At 35.9% G+C, this 26,214-nt stretch overlaps 1 protein-coding gene and 1 non-coding gene across 2 annotated transcripts in view; both read right to left on the reverse strand.

The window, feature by feature from the left end:
* The window catches only part of RNF24 (ring finger protein 24), a 64,754-nt gene that overhangs the window by 13,079 nt on the left and 25,461 nt on the right, over positions 1-26,214 (reverse strand). The window contains exon 2 of the mRNA XM_069496147.1: positions 7,968-8,117. Coding sequence (XP_069352248.1) covers positions 7,968-8,117 — 150 coding nt within the window. The remainder of the gene's footprint in view (positions 1-7,967; positions 8,118-26,214) is intronic.
* LOC138401302 (U7 small nuclear RNA) lies at positions 11,569-11,629 on the reverse strand. Its single transcript, XR_011236462.1, has one exon. It is a non-coding gene; the product is annotated as a U7 small nuclear RNA (small nuclear RNA).

Genomic DNA, 26,214 nt, shown 5'->3' on the forward strand with positions numbered 1-26,214 from the left:
GCATACTGACTGGGTTGAATAGTGTCTCCCCACAAATTCATGTCCAACTGGAACCTCAGAATGTAACCTTATTTGAAAATATGTTTTTTTCAGATTATTAATTAGTTGAGGTCATATTAGATTAAGGTGGACCCTAAATCCAACATGACTGGTGTCCTTAAAAGAGCAGAGGATATGCAGAGACACAGACAGAAAACGTGGCCACGTGAAGATAGCAGAGACTGAAGTGATGCAGCTACAAGCCAAGGAATGCCAAGGACTGCTGGCAACCGCTGAAAGCTAGGAAGAGGCAAGACAGGATCCTCCCCTTGAGCCTTCAGAGGAAGCACTGCCCTGCCAGCACTTTGACCTTTTAGCCTTCACAACTATGAGATTATATTTCTGTTATTTTAAGTTGCTCAATTTGTGGCATTTTGTTACAGCAACCCTAGGAAACTAATACATCTTATGTCAATACCATGCTATTTTAAAAACTTTCATTTTGAAATAATTTTAGACTAACAGAAAAGTTGCAAAAAATAGTATAGAGTTTACATATACCTTTCTACCAGCTTCCCAACTGTTCACATTTTATACAACCATAGTACACTTATCAAAATCAGGAAATTAACACTGACATATTGATATTAATATTGACATATCATTAACTAAAACTACAGACCTTACTTGAATTTCACCAGTTTTTTCACTCATGTCCTTTTCCTGTTCTAGGATCCAATTCAAGATCCCACCTTGCATCTACTTGTGTTTTCTTAGCCTCCTCTGATCTGTTGACAGTCTTTTAATGTATTAACTATGATCACTTGGTTAAGGCAGTATCTGCTGGGTTTCTCCACTGTAAAGTTATTTTTTCTCCTTTGTAATTGATACCTTGGGGACAATATTTTTTTCTCAAGCTTTTACCCACTGATTTTAGTGCCCACCTTGCTTGCAGTGATTAATATAGTGATTGCCTAATGGTGGTTTTGTAGTTCCCTAAGTCCTTGTGTATTTTTTTTTTTTTTTTTTTTTTTTTGAGACAGAGTCTCTCTCTGTTGCCCAGGCTAGAGTGAGTGCTGTGGCGTCAGCCTAGCTCACAGCAACCTCAAACTCCTGAGCTCAAGCGATCCTCCTGTCTCAGCCTCCCGAGTAACTGGGACTACAGGCATGCGCCACTATGCCCGGCTAATTTTTTCTATATATATTTTTAGCTGTCCATATAATTTCTTTCTATTTTTAGTAGAGATGGGGTCTCGCTCTTGCTCAGGCTGGTCTCGAACTCCTGAGTTCAAACGATCCGCCCACCTCGGCCTCCCAGAGTGCTAGGATTACAGGCGTGAGCCACCGCGCCCGGCCAACCTTGTGTATTTATTAACTGGAATTCTTCCATAAGGAAGAAATATCCTCTCTCATTAGTTATGCAATTATTTATATCAATATAGACTCATGAATATTTGTTTTAGTCTATGGGTTACAGTTCAATATGATCATTATTTATTTGCTGTACAAAGTGATTAAGGCTTGGCCTTTACTCCTTCAGGTTGACTTGTGCCCTTTCAACATGTCCCCATCCTTTTCTATGCATTTCCTTATTTACTGTTACCAAAAGATGTTCCAGGCTCATTTTATATTTTCTGTGCTCCAGCTCTGGAGTTAACCACTTCTTCCAAAGAACCCTGATTCCTTTTATTGGAGAATAGTACTTAGAAACTGAGATCTGGGCACTTGGTGAACAGCACTGTTTTAATTATGTAGCTTTATAACAGGTCTTGAGGTCTGGTAGTAGAAGTCCTCAAGTTTTGTTCTTCTTTTTTTTTTTTTTTTTTTTTTTTTTGAGACAGAGTCTCACTCTGTTGCCCAGGCTAGAGTGAGTGCCGTGGCGTTAGCCTAGCTCACAGCAACCTCAAACTCCTGAGCTCAAGCGATCCTCCTGTCTCAGCCTCCCGAGTAGCTGGGACTACAGGCATGCACCACCATGCCCGGCTAATTTTTTCTATATATATATTTTTAGCTGTCCATATAATTTCTTTCTATTTTTAGTAGAGATGGGGTCTCGCTCTTGCTCAGGCTGGTCTCGAACTCCTGAGCTCAAACGATCCGCCCACCTCGGCCTCCCAGAGTGCTAGGATTACAGGCGTGAGCCACCGCGCCCGGCCTTGTTCTTCTTAATGACTGGCTTGGCTATTCTTGGTCCTCTACATTTCCATGTAAATTTCATGAGCTTGTCAATTTCCATCAAAAAAAAAAAACTGTTGGGTTTTCAGTGAGAATGTATGAGATTTATAGATCATTATAGATCAATTGGGGAGAAACTAACATTTTTGCAAGATTCAGTTTCTAACCTATGAACATGTTAATAATTCTAAATAGTTTACCTGTAGAGCCTTTTGAATTTTTTAATGTATACAATTATGTTGTCTGCAAACAATGACAATTCAAACTCTGCCTTTATAATCTTTATATGCTTCACTTCTTTTAAATTTTTTTTTTTAATTCTTTTTTTTTTCCTGTTTTTTGTACTGGGTAGGGTCTTCAGTATAATGCTAAATAAAAGTGGTGACAGTGAATGTCCCTATCAGTATGTCACTATTAAGTATGATGTTTTCTTTAGTTTTTTGGTAGATACACTTGATCACATTTTAAAAAGTTCTCTTCTAGTTAGTTCTAGTTTGTTGACTTACAAAGTCACGAATAGGTTAAATTTTATCAAATACTTTATTATTTTTTTCTTTTTACTGTTTTGTGGTATGCTGTATCAATTTTCAAATGTTAAAACCTCGTTCATTCCTGGAAAAAACCCCATTTGGTTGCCCTTTTTGTATATCCATGAATTTGATTTACTAATGAGAAAGACTGGTCTATAATTTCCTTTCTTGTAATATCCTGTCAGGCTTTGAAATGAAAATTATGCTGGCCTCATGAGTTGATAAGCATTTTCCTCTGCTATTTTCTGGAAGAGTCATATTGATTACCTAATTTTTTTTTAACATTGTACTATTTTGTGTTGCTAAATAGATATCCAAAAAGTATCTAAGGGAGCATGATTAATAATGCTGGAGAAATGATAAAACCATGTAGCTTATGGCCACTACAAACTTGTGGTCTCCAGTCTCAGCCTGGTTCTCCACATTGCTCTCTAATCCTAGCTGTTCGTGCTCAGTATCCTAAGCTTCCATGCAGTGGTTCTTCAAACCCTTGCCACTCTCTTCAAATTTTAGCATACCACCTCCTCCCCCATCATTTTCCACTGTTATTTTCTACTCCATAGAGAAAGAAAGAGGGTGGTCAGGTATGTAAGCTCTCTTACTCCCAGCTACACATAGCTCCATGTGTATTGTTCTGTACAGTTACCCTCATCTCTGTCTTAGGAGAAGCTATTCTCCTGTTTAGGACTAACTAATACTGCTCTCTCTCTCACACGTGTCTCTTTTCACCTAATAATTTATTCTTTCTCACACATCCTCCACTGGCTCATTCTCCTTAATATATTTATAAATATGCCCAAATCTCTATCTTAAAAAAAAACCGAACACCAAAATACAAAATAATTCTTCCTTGATTCTACAGAAACTCCCCTCCCCCTAACCTAACCTAATCTTTGCTCAGACAAGATCCTTCAAAGAGGGGGTTATATTCCTTGCATCCATTTTCACCTGCTAATCATGCTTTGCTCCATTATAGTCTTTACCATCCCCCATCCCACGTTACTGAAATTTTTTAAACAAAGATTATAGATACAAACCTAAACGTCAAATGTAATGGGAACTTCTCAGTTCTTATCTTATTGGACCTCCTCGCCAGCAGCTGAAATAACTGACTCAATCCACTGAAACCTTACTTGTGGGGCACCTCTCATGATTTTCCTCTTATCACCCGCTATCTGTTCCCAGTCTCTTTTATGGGCTCCTCTTAAATATCAATGTTTCTCTAGGATTTTGTCTTGGATCCATTTTATTTTTACTATACACATTCTCTCTAGGGGATGCTCCTGGCTTCAGCTTCCACCCACTATTACATGACCTCCTATTTCCACACCAGACTTTTCACAAGCTTTAGTTGTACAGTAAACATCTTGACTGTCACACAGGGAACTCAGTCCCTCATGTCTGAAATGGAATCTATTATCCTTTCACCCAAAACTTGCCCATGCATTTTCTGTCTCTGTGAAGGGACTGAAGGGATCTACTCAGCTGCCTAAGCCAGAAATGCAGGAAAGATTCTAAACTTATCCCTTTTTTGTCCTTAATGTCTAGTCACCAATTTCTGTTTATTTTTACTTCCCAAATATTTCTCACAATCATAACATCTTATAGCTCTACTGTCATTATCTTGGTTTAAGACCTCATGCTCAGTATCCTAAGCACAATTATTATTAGTGGCCCCAAAATTTCCCTCTATTTTTAGTTTTTAATTTTATCCACGTTATATATGTAATCATATGTAGTTCTACAGGATTAGTAATAAAAAATCAGCAGTCCTCTTCCTCCTCCCCCACAGATAACCATATTTCCCCTTTTAGCTCATAATCTTGACATTTACTTCCATGTTTCTAATAACTTGTATTTACTACTTGATTTTTCAGTCTTAGGCATATCTAATGACTTCCTGCTAGGGAAACCATTCATTCATTCACCCAGCAAATACTGAGTGCCTAATATTGTGCCAGGCACTGTTCTGGGTGTTTGGGATACAGCAAATAGAATATCTACCTGGGAAGAAAGATGAATCACAAGTTAGAATATTATATGATTCATTATAAAATAGGATCTCTCCTAGCACGGTAAGATGTGCTTCTTTTGTGCTCCAGTAGTGCCCTGTTCATAGCCCTATCATAGTCAGCAGATTCTATACTACAATGTCGTGCAAGATTGTGGTTGGTGGTGGGTGTCTTGTTACCTACGTTGTATTTCTCCTATGGTTCTGATGAGTCTGCTGTGACTGGAAGAAGCTCTTTGCAGAACAGAAGAGCCTCCTGGAAAGGTGCTGAAGAGCTTAGGTTATGCTCAAAAATGGGTTTGAGCAATTTTGGAGAAACTGAATCCATGGATTAACCGTAAAGACTTATTAAGCCCAAATTTATCATTTGAAGGGTTAGAGGCAACAAATTAGGATAATCATAAAGAAAAGCTCCTTACATCATGATTAACTTTTAAAAATGGTACCAATGACTAGTAAATAAAGTTCAGAAATGTTTGAACATTTCTGATTTAACATAATTTTGATTTTCATGTAGTAGATCCTCATTCCTTTGCTTTGTTAGCTTGATTATAAAAAAGGATACAATAAAGATAAAATGAAGCACAATGATAATGCATGAAAACAATTGCTATTGTTTTCTTTATCTCTTTACTTATTTGCTTGATTAGTAAAAGGAATACAATGAGGTAAAATGGTGTTTCAAATTATTTCTCAAAAATTTTACACAGAATCACAATTCGTATATTGTTTTTCTTAAGAAAAGTTAAAGACTTAATTAATTCTTTGACATGGTTATAAAAACTATATTATGAACTATATACTTTAGGATTAAATCTTTTATGTATGATAACCCTTCCTTAATGAACATTTTCTTCTTTTACATTTTGTTACATTTTTATATTGTATTTGTCTTTTTAAAAATTATTTGGCTTTGAATATTAAATTCACAAATTTCTAAGTTAAATCACCATTTGTAGAGGAACTATGAAAAAAATCTAGTGTTAAATAAGTCTGACAAAACCATATTTAATATTCTGGGGTCTGTAGTATCTATGTTATGGCTAATTTCAAATTTAAAAAATACTGAATATTTATATAACACTAACTACTATTAAAGAAATGTTGGAAAAAGGAATTTCTAGAAATAAACAGATTTTTTTTTTTTTTTTTTTTTTTTTTTTTTTTTTTGAGACAGAGTCTCACTCTGTTGCCCAGGCTAGAGTGAGTGCCGTGGCATCAGCCTAGCTCACAGCAACCTCAAACTCCTGAGCTCAAGCGATCCTCCTGTCTCAGCCTCCCAAGTAGCTGGGACTACAGGCATGCACCACCATGCCCGGCTAATTTTTTCTATATATATTTTTAGCTGTCCATATAATTTCTTTCTATTTTTAGTAGAGATGGGGTCTCGCTCTTGCTCAGGCTGGTCTCGAACTCCTGAGCTCAAACGATCCGCCCACCTCGGCCTCCCAGAGTGCTAGGATTACAGGCGTGAGCCACCGCGCCCGGCCGAAATAAACAGATTTTTAAAAAGTTTTTCCTGAATACTATATTAGTCTCAACTCAGGTACTTATTTCTCTGAGCAAGACCTAAAACATCACAAGCAGTCAACATATTTATGAGATAAAAGTAGCAATTACATTTTGTGAGAACTTCAGAAAAGATTTTCTATGAATTGTAAAATCATTTGTCTGAATATCAGAAACTATACACCAAATTTATTTGAATTTGATCGTCAGTGAATGCCCCAAAATGCTGGTGGCAATAATGAATTATTGCTGAAAGATGTCTGATGATGGTATTTATTTTAACCATAATCATATATTGTACAAACACTAAAAATTATTAGATGAATAGCTGTTTAATAAAATTCAATTTTCTTTTATTTTACTCCATAAAACTCTAAATAATACCATATACAAATTTTTATAGTCTGAGTTTTGACTTTGAAAATTAGGCCCTATTTAAAAATTTAAAAGTGAAAATAGGCTGGGTGTGGTGGCTCACGTCTGTAATCCTAGCACTTTGGGAGGGTGAGGCCAAAGGATCGCTTGAGGCCAGGAGTTGAAGACCAGCGTGAGCAACATAGCAAGATCTTGTCTCTACAAAAAATAGAGAAATTAGCTGGGCATGGTGACGAGTGCCTGTAGTCCCAGTTACTTGGGAGGCTAAGGCAGGAGGATTGTTTGAGCCCAGGTGTTTGAGGTTACAGTGTGCTATAATGACACCACTACACTCTACTCTGGGCAAGACAGCGAGAACCTGTACTCACCCTCCCAAAATAGAAAAAAAAAAAAAAAAAGTGAAAATGCTTGCTTAAATAATTATGAGCTAGTTAACTATGAATCTTTTTTTTTTTTTTTTTTTTTGAGACAAGGGCTCATTCTGTCCATCAGGCTAAAGTGCAGTGGCATGATCACAGCTCACCGTAGCCTTGAACTCCTTGGCTCAAGCGATACTCCTGCCTCAGCCCCCTGAGTAGCTGGGACTTCAGGTGTGCATCACCATGCCCCACTACCTTTTTTTTTTTTTGGTAGATACAGGATCTTGTTATGTTGTCCAAGCTGGTCTTGAACTTCTGGCCTCAAGTGATACTCCCTCCTTGGCCTCCCAAAGTCTTGGGATTACAGGCATGAGCCACTGAGCCCAGCCAACCATGAATCTTTACCATTATCTCCTCAAGTGAGGTGGTATCCTTCATCACTTGTCTGTACGTTTGCTGCAGGGCCTGTGGAACATTTAATGTTTTGTGCAGATAAGCAATCATCTGAACCCTTTTGGTTCAACAAATGGGAGCTTAAAATCTTTTTAAGTAATCACAATGAGTTTTTTACAAGCTTGGACCTTGTCTTGGACATTGTTTTCTGATCTCTAATGACTTTAGCTAAGAAGGATGCCAGACCCTCTTGAAAAGCCAGTATGAAATCCCTGTGAAAGTAAATTAAATCTTGGGGACAGAAAATGACATAAGTATATCTGGACAAGATCTTAATAAGGAAGAAAAATAAATGAAGATAATTTTCTCCTAAAGAGTAAAACATCTCATCAGCAGATAGGATTGAAGAGTATACAAAGGTACTTTACTAATTATTAACTCACAGAAGATTAAAATGTTAAGCCACCTTAATTTTTTAAAAATTTGCTATCATATTTACATTTTAAAAAAAAACCTTAATTTTTAAAAAATTTGCTAATTATACTTATAACATTTTTTTAAAAAAATCTGAGGGTAGAAACTTGATTATCAATTGTTTAACATATTCTGAAGCAACATAGAATGAAAATTGGTTACCTAATCAAGTAGCAACAGAAGAGTAAACTAAGGATGAAGACAAATATAGCAGTGCCAAAAACCACAATATATATGTTGAGTGGCAGATTCTGGAATCCAATATTAGGCATCCTGAAGTTGTAATGTGGGAAATCCGAGCTCATGGGTAAACTGTGGGGGAAGAAAAGAATGGAGAAAAATTAAGTATAAAGACTAGGAACCAAGATAGCATTGTTGTTGTACATGCATATAGAGGTTAAAAGTTTTCTATGGCTTGACCTTATGTGAAACAGATATGATAGACAAAGTGTAAATATTCTTGCTATTCATTCATTAATCATGCCAAATATTTACTGAGTATGATGTACCTGACACTATTCCAAGGTTGGAGATGCTACCTAAAAAGTTTTGCAGGTTGCATTCATTCACTAAAAGGCATTTCATTGAAAAAATGCCCATAATTAATAAAACATATGAAAATGTTCAACCTCAAAGAAGTGCAAAAAGAAAAAAAAAAGTTTTAAGATTTTTCAAACTCTTTAAACTTTAACTTAATAACTCAACCCTTAAAATAGCAATATTTGAAATGGTAAAATATAAGAAATAACTTAGCTATCTCACAAGGAAATAATCATTAAACAATTATGTAAAGTCAGATGTTACAATATTGAAGGGTCATGAAAATGTGTTTTTAGTCGATTTTAATGTCACAAGAAATATAAAGATATGTGGGAAAAATTAAGCAGGATATAATTGCATATAAAACATCCCAATTTTATAAATCTGTAACTATGTATAGGTATGTGTATGTGTGTGTGTACATACATATATGGCAGAAAAAAGCCTGAAAGCCAACACATCAAAATGTTAACAGTGGCTGTGGTTTACTAGTCATTTTGATTTTCTTTTTTTTTTAAGCCCCTCTATTAAATCAGGCCCTATTCTAAGAATTTTACTGGTATTATTTTATTTAATCCTCACATCAAACTTCTATGGTAGGTACCATTTCTGCTCGTTTTATAGATAAGGAAACTGAAGCTGACAGAGTTTTGGTTACATAGTCATGACTGACCAAGTATGTTTGGGAGCCAGGGCCTCTCCAACTCCAAAGCCAGTGCTCTCAGCCTGTATCCTCTACTGCCTTTCTCGTGTGTTACTTTTATAATAAAATCAGAAAATTAAACACTCAAAAGGGACTCTTTCTGTCAGTCTGTTTGGTAATACTTACTGATTACTACAGTTAAAATTCCACAAGTGGAGGCTGCCTCTCCTTTAGGTGATGAGCTATAGTGATGAAGTGGCTGGCTCATCACACCATCTTATTAGAACTTTCCTTGTCATTTTGATTCCTTAAGGAGCTCCTGCCAGGCCTGCTATTAAGACCAAAGACTGCTAATGGGATTATAACTATGACTACCGCAAAACCAAACCAAAATGAAACCTTACCAAGCAAAGAAAACTTCTACTTTTATTTATGCATGGTAAATTAAAAATGTGTTCACAGATCTTTAGTGCCCTTGTGGTTCCCAGAAGAGTATATTTATGCTGTTGACACCATTGAGATGCTGACTGGCTGTATCTGAAACCTCAGCTGTATTACTACTTTAGTAAACCAACAGCTGCACAGAACAACTTCATCCCATGGAACTCTTCTCTGAAAACTTCCAAACATAAATAATGGGTAGTATTTAGTTTTGAACCTTTGGCCATTTTCTGCATTAGTTTAGTTAGAACAAGAGCTTTTCTAATTTCCTTTTTCCTACATTCAGATCTTCTTAGGAAGGGAAGGAAGGACGTAGTTAAGGAATGCTTTACTAAATATACATAGCACATACACTGCAGAGCTATTAGAAAATTATAGCTGCACAAAACTTAGCTCTCAACTTTCACATTGCTGACAAGGCCTCATCTGATGACCTCTGCTATAGTTAAGACATAGATGACTGTTCTTTAATCCTTTAAAAATGCCCTTCCCCAGATAAACTGGGCTTGGTAAGATACCTGTTATTTTAGGAAATCGGAGATTAAACATCTGTGCTGGGCAGGCTAATACAGAGGAAATACGCAAGCAGACAGAAAGTGGTATGGTGGGAAAAGGGACAGGTCTGCAGTCAGCAACTCTGGATGTTTGTTCCCAAGATGTCACTAGCTAGATGTCAGGACCTGTCCCATCTATACCACAGTTTTCTCATCTTTCAAATGGGATAATGCCTGTCCTATTGACTTCAAGGGATCTCTGAAAACTCTGAGTTAGGACAAAAATATTAAGGCTTGTGTATGTGTATGTGTGTGTGTTTGGGGAAGGCAGTGACATTACATAGAAGTAGTAAATAACATAAAAGCAGCCCTGACAAAAATCGAGTCTCTGGAGAGGATTCTACTAAGCCACATGCCCCTTCCTCAGGGAGCTCTTCCACACGCACTGCCAGGCCTTCTGTCAAGTGGCCTGCCAACCTGTTTCCCCAAGAGGCAGGAACTGGAAACCGTGTCCTGGCCAAAGGCGGCCATCAGCATAGGCCAGCTAGGAGTGAGGCCAGCGGCATAAGAACATTGCCCTGCAGGGTCCTCACACTGGGAAGTACCAGCAAGGAACTCCTGCAGAATTGTGAACAGAGACACAGACATGCAGAGCATGAGAGGTAGTGCTGTAATCAGAGAAGAGACATCTGCCTCAGTGCTCCTGGGGACTGAATGCGGAGACTTTTCTGAGTCCTCACTACCCGGCAGGACCTAACAATTAAACCTCGTTACCAGAGGGGTGCAGGGTTGATAGAGGATATGTTGATGCAAAATACATTTTAGGAATTTTTCTCCTTTACATTAATGGAATAGCTTAGCTACTGTATGTTGGCCCAACAGTTTAAGTAGATGGTGGATTATTCCAACCTGTTAATCCTGGTCTAGTGATACATTTGTTTTTATAAAATTTTCATCATAATACCTTTTCAGCATGAGTACTAATTTTTTCAAATAAGATAATTTTAAAAAAGCAGCTACATATTCATCATCTTAGTAATAAGTATTCTTTGCTATTGAAGTCTTACAAATCTAGTTATTTAGTAATTACTCCTTGTGGGAGTGAAGAGGAGAATAGCACATACAGTGCTGTTGCATCTTGGCATTTCCAACTTCACTGACATGAAAACCTTTTTTTACCTCTTATATAATTCATAGTTCCTGAAATCTCTAGCCTCAGCCTAAATTTCTAGCTGCCTAAGCAGTTTATTAGAAAAAAAAAAAAAACAAAGAAGATCCAAGTATTTTATCAGCAATAGGATTTCTCACCATGAAGATCTAAAAGGGACAGAGTACATGAAATTTGGATCCCTACAGGACCTGAGTTTAACACAATACACCGCAGCTAGATGGGCTGCGGCAGCATTTCTTCCTAGATCAGCTCCTGTTCCAATACCATATCATCATCTTCTCAGTAGTGAGTCCTCTGCTTTTGCTTAAAAAATGCTCAGAAAGGGAGACATCAGCAATTTTACTGCTGTATTTTACAATTTATGGTTCATAAACCATAAAAACCAATGTATTTATTCTTATAAATAAAAAAGAATCCACAAAAAACCTTCTTAAGAAATACTACTTTGGACTTTTTTTCTTTTTTAAATTTTGGAGGGATCTTCTGGTGAGGACCAGAAACCTGCTAGACAAATTCTAAAAGAGCTGTAACACTTTTGACTTTGTTAATCTTTTTTTTTTTTTTTAAAGTTGAGATATAATTTATATTTTAAAAATGCAACCATGTTAAAAGTACAAGTCATAGTCTGGACAAATGAATACAACCATGTTACCACTATCCTACCCTAATCAAGATACAGAATATATGTAACAAAGATTACTGCATATTAAAAAAAAAATATAGGATGTTTCCATCTCTCCAGAAAGTTCCCTTGTACCCCTTTGCAGTTAATTATCACCCCAACCACTGACTTCTATTAATACAGATTAATTTTCCTTATTCTAGAATTTAATACAAATGGAATCAAACATTATGCACTCATTTGTGTTCAGCATCTAATCACTCACTAGGTCTGAGAGTATTAAATAGTTATACAAAATACTTGTACTTCACATTTTATTCCTACTATGCCCTAATTATCCTATTACCTATACTCGCAGCCTCTTAAAATCACTGAGTTAGTACATTCTGAGAATTCTCACCAATTCTCATCATTTTTATATTTTTGGTGTTATTTCCCTCTTTTTTGGAGCATTATGCTTTACTTTCTCAATTCTTGGTCCAACTTCTCTAGAGTACTCTTTAGATCTCTTAAAACATTACTTCTGCTTTTCTTCCATTGTTCCTTTGCATTGCCTAATAGTATTCCATTTTATGGATAAAACACATTTTCTTTATTTTTCACCAGGTGATGGACATTTGGATTGTTCCCACTCTTTGGCTATTATGAATAATGCTGCTATGAACATTTATGTGAAAATTTTTGTGCAGACATGTTTTCACTTCTCTTAGGTGTATACTCAGGAATAGAATTGCTGGGTCCTGTTTATGCTATGTTTAACCTTTTGAGGAACTGCCGCACTGTCTTCTAAAGTGGCTGCACCATTTTATAATCCCGTAAGCAATGTATGAGGGTTCCAATTTCTCTACATCCTCTCCAAACTTGCTGTTCTATCTTTCTGATTTTAGCCATCCTAGTGGGTGTGCAGTGGTGTTTTACTGTGGTTTTAATTTGCATTTCCTTAATGATTAGTGATGCTGAGCATCTTTTCATGTGCTTATGGCAACTAGAATATTTGGTGAAATACCGATTCAAAACCTTCGCCCAATTTTAAATTGAGTTATTTGTTTTCTTACTGAGTTGCAAGAATCCTTTATATACTCTGGATACAGGTGCTTTATCAGACATATGGTTTGCAAATCTTGTCTCCCAGTTTTAGGCTTGTCTTTTCAATTTCTTAATGGTGTTTTTGAAGCACAAAAGTTTTAATTTTGATGAAGTTCAATTTTCCAATTTTTAAATTGCTTATGCTTTTGGTGTTATAGCTAAGAAATCTTTGTCTATCTCAAGATCATAAAGTTTTATTCCTATGTTTTAAGAGCCTTATTTTTTTTTAAGCTCTATGATCTATTTTGAGTTAATTTTTGTGCGCAGTGCAAGGCCAACGTCTAAATTCATCACTTTGCAAGTGGATAGCCAATGTCCCAGTACTACTTGTTGAAGAGACTTTCTCTTCCCCATTGAATTGCCTTGGCACCTTAACCACAAATCAACTGACCATAAATATAAAGATGTATTTCTTGACTTGGAATTCTATTTCATTGATCTATATGTCTATCCTATGCCAGTACCATGCCCTCTTGATTACTGTAACTTTGTAGTATGTCTTGAAATTTGTAACAGATGGGCAGTTGCTTCTTATGAATGATCAAAGAAAGTAGTTTCTTGAGATGGAACCTACTCCTGGTAAAGATGCTGTGAACACTGTTAAAATGACAACAAGGAGTTAGAATATTACATAAACTTAGTTGATAAGGGAGCCACAGGGTTTGAGAGGATTGACTCCAATTTTGAAAGAAGTTCTACTGTGGGTAAAATGCTATTAAACAGCATCGCATGCTACAGAGAAATCTTTCTGAAAGTAGGAATCGAGCAATGGCAGCAAACTTCACTGTTGTCTTATTTTAAGAAATTGCCACAGCCATACCAACTTTCAGCAACCAACACCCTGATCAGTCAGTAGCCATCAATATTGCAGCAAGACCCTCCACCAACAAAAAGATTATGACTCAGTGAAGGCTCAGATGATCATTAGTATTTTTTAGCAATAAAGTATTTTTTAATTAAGGTATGTACATTGCTTTTTTAGATATAATGCTACTGCACACTTAATAGAGTACAGTGTAAACATAACTTTAAAAAGCACTGGGGGCCGGGCGTGGTGGCTCACGCCTGTAATCCTAGCACTCTGGGAGGCCGAGGCGGGTGGATCGCTCGAGGTCAGGAGTTCGAGATCAGCCTGAGCAAGAGCGAGACCCCGTCTCTACTAAAAATAGAAAGACATTATATGGACAACTAAAAATCTATATAGAAAAAATTAGCCGGGCATAGTGGCGCATGCCTGTGGTCCCAGCTACTCGGGAGGCTGAGGCAGTAGGATCGCTTAAGCCGAGGAGTCTGAGGTTGCTGTGAGCTAAGCTGACACCACGGCACTCACTCTAGCCTGGGCAACAAAGTGAGACTCTGTCTCAACAACAACAACAAAAAGCACTGGGAAACCAATAAATTTGTGTGACTTGCTTTATTGTCATATTTGCTTTATTGCATTGGCCTGGAACTGAACCTGCAATATCTCTGAGGTATGTCTTAAGATCCATCCTCCTCTTTGGAGATATTTTTATAACATATATTATATTCTATATATTTTATAAATTCAATGATAGTGTCATAATTGTTGCTTTATATAATTTTATGTCAAATAATATTATAGAAATGGTGAAAATATATTTGAGTCTTCAATATTCACCTACATATTTATTGTTTACAATACTCTTCATTTTTACCTGTGGATTAGAGTTACCATCTGGTGTTACTTCCTGGCTCCAATATAGCTCCATTCCCTCCCTCCCCTCCCTTTGTGTTATTATTGTCATATAGATTACTTTTATAAGCCCAATGATGCATTTTTATAATTATTGTTTTATACAATTGTGTTCTACTTTTTGAAATGATTAAAAGCAACAGTAATAAGTGATGCTGACTATGATATCATAGCTCACTTTTCTTGGTTACCTTACTTTTTTTTTTTCCACACCAAAAGCCATGATCAAGCAGGTCTTCCAATGTTAGACAACTCACAGCTTGAAGTCTTAAGGTCTAAGCAGCTTCTCACAGCTTGATCATGTTGTTTAACTAGTCTCTAACTGGTTCATTAGAAAAATCAAGCTTTTGACAAATTAGAAATAACTCACTTCTTTGTTTTTGATTATCTTTATGGCCTTTTGAAATATTATCTTCTGTAAAATCTTTTTTTGAGTGGATGAAATGAGGGGAAAATTTTTAAATTTCAAAAATATGTCGTTGATCAGTAGAAAAATCTAAGCTTTCTAATCAAAAGGATATGCTGAGTCCTAGAGAGAATTATTAAAAAAAAAAAGACCTATATTTAGACATATCATGGTAAAATTTCTGAATTCTAGGATAGAAAACTATAGTAAGTGTCCAGAAAGAAAAGTCAAGTTGCTATAATGGAAAGCATATAGAATTGTTATCAGATTTGTCTTAGGCCATGGGCAATAGGGTGGGCCTGAAGAATCAGATAGCCTGGGATTTAATCATGGATATGTCAGTGACTTTGGGCATGTTACTTACCTTTTCTGTGTCTCAGTTTTTCTCATCTGATGAGGTACAATAACAGCATTAATAGTAACTTTATAAAGTTTTACAGGAATTAAATTACTCAATACATGAAAAGCACTTAGAACAGTACCTGGGCACATAGTGTATACTTGAAAAATGTTAGTTATCATTATTAACTAAAAGATGATAATAAAAGATAATTGAGTTACTGTCTGTACCTCCATCAAAAGATGGTCAGGTAGACTTCTGATTCCAGAAAGATGGAGTAGACATACAATTCCCTATTTTTTCAGCTAAATATAACTACAAACCCTGGACATTATGTAAATATATAAAACAAAAGAAGACTCTGAAAGGTGGAGAAAAAGCAGCAAACTAGGTAGGGACCTGGGGACTCAAGGAATAGCATACTGGTGAATTCTCTGGGATTTCTTTTTGTCTCATATATTCCAGATTTGGAGCTGGAGAGGCCGGCAAACCAGAAATTCAACAAGATAAAAAAGCCCCAATGAGCCTGTCCTCTCCAGCCAAAGGACCATAAAAGGAGTAGCCTAGCAACACAGAAAGCTTCTAGACAATAACTGCTCTACTCCAGTTAAACAACCCAGAAAAAAACTGGTAAAGCCCCTACACGTGCCAGCAAAGGCTGAATGGAAAGCCTAGGTTTTCACCCTTGCTAGGACATTACAAGGTTCCCTCAGCCATCCTGTTGAGATAGGGTCAGAAAAAGCCAAGTAGGAGGCTGGAACTCTTATCCCACCAGGTGGAAATGAGGTCCCACCACTGTGATATGGGCAGAGACTATATATGGACCCTGACTGCCACTCCTATCCAGCAGTAACAAAATGACTATACTCCTACCTCTGGGGTGCTGACAGAGGAGATCTAGTGGAGAATCAGGATATTTTTTTTTTGGAGACATGGTCTCACTCCGTTGCCCTAAGTAGAGTGCCATGGCATTAGTCTAGCTTACAAACTCCCTCAAACTCCTGGGCTCAAGCGATCCTCCTGCCTCAGCCTACTGAGTAGCTAAGACTACAAGCGCACACCACCACACCCGGCTAATTTTTTTCTATTTTTAGTAGAGACAGGGTCTCACTCTTGCTCAGGCTGGTCTCAAACTCCTGACCTTGAGTGATCCTCCTGCCTCAGCCTCTCAGAGTGCTAGGATTACTGGCATGAGCCACTGCACTCAGCCGAGAATCAGTATTTTACCACTAACCAGCGGCAACAAGCACTTCTGCTCCCAGACAAGGAAGTATTGGTGAAAGCCTAGTTGAGAGCTGGAATTCTCATCCCTGCCCCCGACCCTTACTCCTCCTGTGTCAACAGAAGCTGAAGGGGGAGCCTGGCCTTCTACCCTTTACCTGGTACCTTTACCTGGTATTAATGAGGCAGCACCACAACTCCACCTTTTCACTGTCAGAGCAGGCCGTAGGAAGCCAGCTAACTCAGAAGGTTTAAATAAAATCCAGAGTCTCATAACATAATACATAAAGTGTCCATCACTCATCATACCAAAGACTAGGAAGATCACAAATTGAATGAAAAAAGACAACCAACAGATGCCAACGCTGATGACAGAAATGTCAGAATTACTGGATAAAGATTTTAGAGCCACCATCATAAAAATGTTTCAGTAAGCAATTATGAACATGCTTGAAACAAGTGAAAACACTGAACATCTCAGTAAAGAAACAGAAGATATAAAGAGGAACAAAACGGAAGTTATGGAACTGAAAAATATAATAACTGAAGTAAAAACTCAGTGGATGAGCTCGACAGCAGAATGGAGATAAAAGAGGAAAGCGCTAGTGAACTAGAAGACAGAATGGTAGGAATATACAATATGAACAAGAGACAGAAAACAGACTGAAGAAAAAAATTAACTGAGCCTCAGGGACATGCGGGACCACAATAAAAAATTTAACATTCGTGTCACTGGATTCCCAGGAGAGGAGAAAAAGGACAGGGCTGAAAAATTACTAAAAATAGTGGCTAAAAAATTACCAAATTTTACAAAAGACATAAATGTACAGATTCAAGCAGCTGAACAAACTCCAAACAGAATAAACCCAGAGAAATCTACACCAAGACACATCCTACTCAAACTTCTGAAAACTAACAACAAAAATCTTGAAAGCAACCAGAAAGATACCATTAGGGGGAAAATAATTCGAAAAAATTTCTCATCAGAAAAGAAGGGACATATTTTTTAAGTGCTGAAAGAAAAGAACTGTCAACCCAGAACCCTATATGCAGCAAAAATATCCTCAGGAATGAAATAGGATATCAAGACATCTTCACATGAAAGAAAACAAAGAGAATTTGCTACCAGCAGATCTACTCTTAAAGAATGACTAAAGGAAGTTACCTTAACAGAAAGGAAATAAGAAAAGGAACCTTGAGACATAAGAAGGAAGAAAAAACATGGAAAGCAAAAATATGGATAAACACAATAAACTTTCCTTGAGTTTTCTAAATTATGTTTGATGGTTGAAGGAAAAATAATAATTGTCTAATGTGGTTCTAAATGTATGCAGAGGAAACATTCAAGACAAGTATATTGGCCAGGCGTGGTGGCTCACGCCTGTAACCCTAGCACTCTGGGAGGCTGAGGCAGGAGGATCACTTGATCCCAGGAGTTTGAGGTTGCTGTGAGCTAGGCTGACACCATGGCACTCTAGCATGGGCAACAGAGTGAGACTCAGTCTCAAAAAAAAAAAAAAAAATAAGACAAGTATATTAAAGATAAGAAAGGCTAAAAGGACATAAAAGGGAGGTAAGATTTCTAGTCTTGACTTGAATTAATAAAATGACACCAGTAGACTGCATATATAATACAACGCCTACAGTAATCACTCAGAAAACCATAAAGACATATACTCAAAAACATTACAAAGAAATCAAAATGGACTTCAAACAATTATTCAAGTAACAGAGAAACAGAAAACAGAGAGAACAGAGAAAAAAAAAAATTAAAATGGCAGGCTTAAGCCCTAACATATAAATAATTACATTAAGTATAAATGATCTAAATATGTCAATTAAAACAAAGAAATTGGGAGAGTGGATTAAAAAAACCATAACCCGACAATATGCTGTCTAATTGAAATTCACTTAAAAAATAATGGCACAGGCAGGTTGAAAAGGATGGAAAAAAAGATATGTAATGGAAGCATTAATCAAAACAAAGCAGGAGTGAATGTATTTACCATCAGACAAAGTAGAGTTCAGAGTAAAATTACCAGAGAAAGAAACATTACACAATGATAAAATGGACAATCCACTAAGAAGACATAGCAATCCTAAATGTGTGTACACAAAACAACAAAGCTGCAAAATATATGAAGCAAAAACTGATAGAACTGAAAGGAAAAATAAATCCACGATTATACTTGAAGACTTCAAAACCCTCTCTCAAGAACTGATGGAACAACTAGACAGAAAACCAGCAAGGATAAAGAAAAACTCAACAACGCAATTAAACAACAGGATCTAATCAAAATTTATAGAACATTTCACCTAGCACCAGCAGAATACACATTCTTTTCAAGCACCTAAGGCACATATACCAAGATAGAACATATCTTTGGCCATAAAACAAATCTCAACAAATTTTAAAAACTTGAAGTCACACAGAGTGTTACTATACACAATGGAATCAAACTACAAATCTGTAACAGGTAACAAGAAAACATCCAAACATTTAGAAACAAATCAACACATTTCTAAATAATCCATGGGTCAAAAAGAGGCCCCAAAAGAAATTTTTAAAAATACACCAAATTGATTGAAAATGAAAATACAACATATCAAAGTTTGTGGGATGTAGGTAAAGCAGTCCTGAGAGGGGAATTCATAACAATGCATCCATAAGAAAAGAAGAAAAGTATCAAATCAATAATCTAAACTACATTAAGAATGTAGAAAAAGAGCAAAATAAACCCAAGTCAAGAGGAAGGGGAGAAATAAAGAGCAGAAATCAATGAAATTAAAAACAGGAAAGCAACAGAGAAAAATCAATGAAACAAAATGCTGAATTTATTCTTTGAAATGATCGATGATATTGACAAACCTCTAGGAAAAAAGACAAATAAAAAAAAAAAGAGAGAAGACACAAAGTACCAATATCAAAATAGGAGACAACACTTCCAACTCTGTAGACATCAAAAGGATAGTAAGGGTATACACACATAAACAGACATAAATTTAACAATATAATTAATAAAACTGACCAATTCCTCAAAAAACACAAACTCATCCAATATAAAATAGATAATTCAAACAATTCTGTAACTATTAAAGCAATTTAATTTATCATTTAAAAATTCACCAAAAAGAAAGCTCTAGGCTCAGATGATTTTACTAGAGAATTGTACCAACTGTTTAAAGAAGAATTAACATCAATTTTTGACAATCTCTTGCAGACAATAGGAGGGAATGCTTCCCAATTCATTTCTTGAAGTTAGTATTACCCTGATTGCAAAACCAGATGTAGAGAATGTCTAGCAAACACAGACACAAAAATTCTTGACAAAATATTAGCAAGTAGAATTCAACAATATGTAAATAGCATTTTATACCATGATCAAGTAGGACTCATTCAAAGGATGCAAGGCTGGTTTAATATTTAAAAATCACTCAATGTAATCTACCATATTAAATGACTAAAGAAGAAAAATCACATCATCATATTGATTGACGCAAAAAAAGCATTTGACAAAACTTAACACCCATTTATGATTAAAAAACTCCCAGAAATGTAATGAAATTTCTTCAACGTGATAAAAAAGCATCTACAAAAAACAAACCAAACAAAAAGCCAACCAAACAATAACAACAAAAATTGTACAGCTAACATTATTCTTAATGGTGAAAGACTGAATACTTACCCCCCTAAGACCAGGAACGAGGGAGGATATCTGCTCTCACCACTCTTATTCAACATAGCGCTGGAAGTTCTAGCCAGTGCAATAAGGTAGAAAAGGGAATAAAAGGCACACACATCAGAAAGGAAAAAATTAAACTGCCTCTTTTTGCCAACAAAATAATCATCCACAAAAACAAAATCCCAAAGAATCTACAAAAAAACTTCTAGAATAAGTGAGTTTAGCAAGGTTGCAGAATACAAGATAAACATTAAAACATCAATTATATTTCTATAAACTAGCAATGAACACATGAACACTAAAGTTAAAAATACAATGACATTTACAATTGTTAAAAAAAGAAATACAAAGGAGTAAATTTAACAAGACATTAGACATGTACAGGACTTATATGTGGAAAACTACAAAATGCTGATTAAAGAAATTGAATAAGAGCTAAATAAATGCAGAGACATTTGTGTTCATGGATTTGAAGACTCAACATAGTAAAGATGTTCTCTCTAAATTGATATATAGTTTTAACATAATTCCTATCAAAATGCCAGCAAGATTTTTTTTTGTAGATATAGATAACTTTAAAAAATTTAGATGGAAAGAAAGGTAAGGAACTAAAATAGCTGAAACAATTTTGGAAAAAAGAGAACAAAGGGAGAGGAATCAGTCTACCCTATTTAAGGACTTATAGCTACAGTAATCAAGACACTGATTGGTATTGGCAAAATAAGCAAAAATGTAGCAGGGCAAATATTATTAGAGAAAGCAGGAGTGCTAATTTTTTAAAAAAATAGAAATGAAGGCAAAAAATGTATATGGATTAATGATGTTTTATAGAGATAAAAGTACTAATCTCCAAATAAGATATAACAAAAAAGAGTAATCAATACCATTAACAAATAAAATATATATATATAGAATTTTGTGTCTTAAAAGAGAAAAAACATTCTTTTCATATGAATCTGGAACATCTACATTTAGATAAACTGATTATTTTAAGCCATAAAGAATAGTCCACCAAAGAACAGAAATCTTAAAGGCTACAATCTGACCACAATACAGTAAAATTAACTCAACAATAAAAAGATGAACAAAAAGAAACTACCTGGAAATTCAAGAAATAATTTTTGAATGACTTTGGTCTAAGAAGTAATCAAAACAAATCACAGATCATTTAGAAATTAATCACATTGTGGGGAGAAAAGCCTTGTATTGTGAGAAAACTTCCATAACCTTCAATATTTACATTATCAATCTAAAAAGAATGAAAATAAACGAACACAAGAATTCAACTTTAGACAGCAGAAAAAGAACAAATCATACAAAATAAGCCAGAAAAAGGAACAAAGGTCCAAACAAAAATATATGAATTGAAACAAAAAAATTCAAAAGAAATTGAAATCAACTAACCAAAACATTAAGAATGAGAAAGATAAAAACTATTATGCAGAGATTTATAAAAATCTATGCGAACTCAAATATTAATTTTAAAACCTGTATTAAAAAGATTTCATAGGAATATAAATAACCAAAACTGGCTCCAGAAGAAAACATAGAAAATATAGAAATGTCTTCACAAAATGGCTCCAGACTCCGATGGCAATGGAGGTAGAATGCACTAAACTTGCTCTGCTATGTACAGCAGTCCTCCCTTACCTACGGGGTGGGGGATATGTTTTAAGATCCTCCAATGGATGCCTGAAACCAGATAGTACCAAATCCTGTTTTTTTTAATCTGAGAACCAAGACACGAATGGGCAGGTAGTGTGCACATCATGGATACACTGGACAAAGAGATGATTCATGTCTGATGGAGCATGATGGTGCTAGATTTCATTATGAATGGTGCATCATTTGAAACTTATGAATTGTTCATTTCTAGAATTTTCCATTTAATATTTTCAGACCACAGTTGACCCTGGGTAACTAAAACTGTGAAAAGGGAAAATGCAAATAAGGGAGAAGTGAAAATGCAAATGCCCACTCTCAAGTGATCCAGAGTATGGAAAAGAAACAATGGAAAGCATCCCAACTCATTTAAAGAGGTAAGCATAATCCTGAAACTAAAACAAAAACTATACAGTGGAGTTCACAAACTCAAGGCCTATGGGCTGAATCTGGCCTGCAGAAGTATTTTGTTTGGCCTATCCAAAGTTTTAAAAATTGAGATAATTTAAATTTAGGAGAATTAGCATAAAATTTGCAATTTCCAGCTTTACATGGAAAAAACATCTAGTAACACTAGGCTTCATTAGTGCATGGCAAAATGGCTTGCAGCTGAGTGGCCTGGGTCCCCAGAATGCCATGCTGCACAGTCTGGAGGAAGCACTCTTACAGGCTACAGGATAAGTGTGCCCCTGCGCCTATGTCAACAGGATTCCCATTTGTCACAATTTCCACCACTCCCTATCACTCTCTAATTCTGAACCAAATGTAGGTTGCCACTTGTGCTTTATGCTTTATTTTTCTCAATGTAGATAACTATTTCTACCTCTATCAAAAAAACAAAATAAATGGGCAGAGATCAGGAGAGTGAATAAAACAAAATAAAACGCAACAAAACAAAAAAACCAAAACAACCTCTAGTTTTTTTACCCAGTATATTTGCCTGATTCAATTTCTTGCCTGGCTCCTGTTGGCACTGAGTGCCCCTGCTTTATGGTTTCTATCTTTGGTTTCCCTACACCAAATTATAGAAATACCCACTTACATTCTCTTTTAATATTTGCAAGGTTTTGTGCCTTAAATTTAAATGTTTAATCCATTTTGAATTTATGGCATGGAAAAAAGAACTAAAACGGTTTTTCCAATTCAGTCATTTGTTCCAACAGCATTTATGAAATTCTTTCTCCACTGTCTTAATTCTACCATTTTCAGAGTCACTTCTTAACACACATCTGGGTCTGTTTCTTGATTTTGTCATCTGTTCCCTTGTTTCCTTTTTCCTTTCCATGATGTTCTACATCAGCACTCAATGTTTTATTTTAATATAACTTTAGCATACCCATAACATATACAGTAGGGCAATATTTTCATCATTACTTTTCCTTTTTTTCAAGGCTATTCTTACACAATCTTTTTTCAGACAAGTAAGTTTTTAAAATATCCTATTGGGAAGATGATTGAAATTGAAAATACATTAAATCTATAGCTTACTTTAGGGAGAGTGGGCCTTATTATGGTTTGAACATTTGTCCCCTCTCAAACTCATGTTGAAATTTAATCACCATTGTAATAGTATTAAGAGATGGGACCTTTAAGAGGTGATTGGGCCACTAGGCCTCTGGCCTCATGAATGGACTAATACTATTATGGTTTGTTATGGAGGCAGTAGGTTCATGATTGCAAGAGTGGGTTCTTTATAAAACGAAGAACCAGGCCCTCTTTTGTGTTCCCCCCACCACCACTCTTTGCCCTTCTGCCATGTGATACCTTCCACCATGTTACAATGTAGCAAGCTGCTGATGTGGCAGCTTGATTTTGGACTTAGCTTCTAGAAACGTGAGAAATAAATTTCTGTTCATTATAAATTGCTCAGTCTGTGGTATTGTTATAGCAGCACAAAATGGACTAAGATGGATCTTTATATCCAAGTACATGGTGTGTCTTTTTATTTATCTAGTCTTATTTTATTCCTTTCAGTAGATTTGTATAGCTTATTCATACAGGTTTGGTACTTTAGTTTATCCCTACTTTATATATACATCTATTTATATTTACATATATGTATTATGAATGGGATGTTTTTCTATTATATTTTCCAAACTGGTTATTCCTAGTATAGAAAAAAACTATTTTAAAATATATTTATTTTATAGCCCAACCTGGAAAAATTTTTAGGCCAGGTGCAACTTACTGTGTGCTATATAAATAAATCTTAATAAAGCACCCACAGAACACCCAGCTCAGATCAGTGAGCACTCCAAGAAAAACTATTTACAAAATATACACCAAGGCAACTGAACATAGTGACTTTCTGTATAAGCTTTTTATTTATATATCATCAAAAATAATTATAAAAAACACATATCACCAAATATAACTTTTGCCTTGGACTAGCTGATCTCTAGCTAATCTTTCTCATAACAAATAAACTGGAGAGTTGTCTCCTAAGATGCTGCCCAAATGGGAACGTGAAAGCACACTTTGTACTTCAGATGTGATCTTTTTATTTGCTAGTTTAACCAAAGGCAGTCCCAGGAACAAGTTATAAATAAGAGAAAACCAGGATACATCACTGTTTTATTCAGCTAGTGTAGGAACCAACTGCAGAAGAGACCATTCTCTCAGACCTGCTGCTGAGCTCCAGCTGATGAGCCACAGCGTGGCTTCACTGGACCAGTCAATACTCGGCCCTACTGCAATAACCTGAGCCTGACAGAATTGGATGGCAGATTCTATGTATGTATTAACAGGCAGGGGCAGATGTGGAGCATCTGCAGCTCAGTCCGTAGCCGATTGCTCTCCACCATGTCAGAGGCCAATAAAATTATAAATATGTGTATTGCTAGATGTATCTGATAGATTTCACTAGTAAAGAATACAGGAACTTGTTTGAATATGCATAAAACTATGCCTGGAGGATACTCAAGAAATGAATAACAAGAGCTATTTTCAGTGAGGGAAGAAGGAACCTAGGGAGAACAGTCTTTTCACTGTGTATCTATCCTTTTGGATCTTCTGAATTTTGAATGCTGTGACTACATTATCATTTCAAAATGTAACATTTTAAAATGAGTGATGCACCTGACCAATATCTGTCTATATCTGCACATAAAAAGATTAAAGATGAAGGTATTAAAGAATTTAAAGGGAGGTGTTAGTAGAAGTCTGTATGTACAGAAGTACAGATGACATGTATAGAATTAAACATACATTTTCTGCCATACCCAGAGTGCCAAACACTTAGGTCCTTCAGAAAGCATCCCTGTACCAGAGGAGACTTTTCAAAACCACTTATATTCCTTTAACTCTAAACTCACGGAAGTTATACACTGATTTTAATTGTCTGTCCTATGTGACTTCCGGAAAGAGTGGGACCATTTTACTTATATATAATCATCATTTGAGTTCACCTGAAAATTCTATTTCTCGTGACAAATTTATAGATTGGCAGTCTTGTGAACTTTGGATAGCAAGATTTTCCCGGGACCTGGTCATCCCTGATTAAAGGCAAGGCCGCATTTCTGGATGTCTGAGGCCCAGACTCTGTAATGCAGCACCTCAGGTAGAGGTCCTACATGGAGAGTTCTGAGCATCTAAGGTGGCACTTCTGGACGATACCACTGCCTCACATTGTTCAAAGTGCTCCAGTAATCCAAAGGTCTCCCTCTGCATCTCAGTCTTTTATAATCTTCTCTGGTACTTGACTGTTAGAAATAGATATCAGGATTCTATCAGGGGTCAAAATTTCTTATCTTCAAACAGCAGGCAGCTAGGCAAGATAACTGGCTGGTATTCTGTAAATATTTCTCTAAGTGTATCTTTTCTCTATGATTTGAGTTTAAAGTCTGAGGTCATTCTTATCTTTTATTCTTCAGAAGACAGTTCTTCCTTCTTTCCAGTTTTTCCCCCCAAATCTCAGAATACACCAGAGGTATTCTTTCCAGTTTTAAGAAACTGATAAATAGGTATATCTGGGCACTCTGTCTTTAAGTGCCAAATCTGGAAAATAAGTAACTCTATAAGCTCTCAATCTGTAGGCAAAGGTCTATTTTTTTTTAAAGTAATTTCTTTAATTTTTCCTTTACTGAGGTTTCCTCCTACCTACACCCCTCCCCATTATTTAAATGAGACGGGGGGAAAAAAACTAGGCCTATTGGAATTGTTATAACCTATTTGTCTATTCCATCTGTATTTTAATCTTTCCATTTAGCCTTAATTTTACTAACAACCCCTTCATTTTGATTCCATTTACAATATTCATTAATGGATGCTGTAATTTTTTATACCTTTTATCACAGTGCTTCAGTTTTTCTTAAAATTTAATTCTAACCAGTTCCTTTCAATAGCCTTTGTGTCTTTTATGCCTTCCAGCCCCATTACTGACAGTTC

The sequence above is a fragment of the Eulemur rufifrons genome, chromosome 20 (assembly GCF_041146395.1).
Source record: "Eulemur rufifrons isolate Redbay chromosome 20, OSU_ERuf_1, whole genome shotgun sequence".
NCBI lineage: Eukaryota > Metazoa > Chordata > Mammalia > Primates > Lemuridae > Eulemur > Eulemur rufifrons.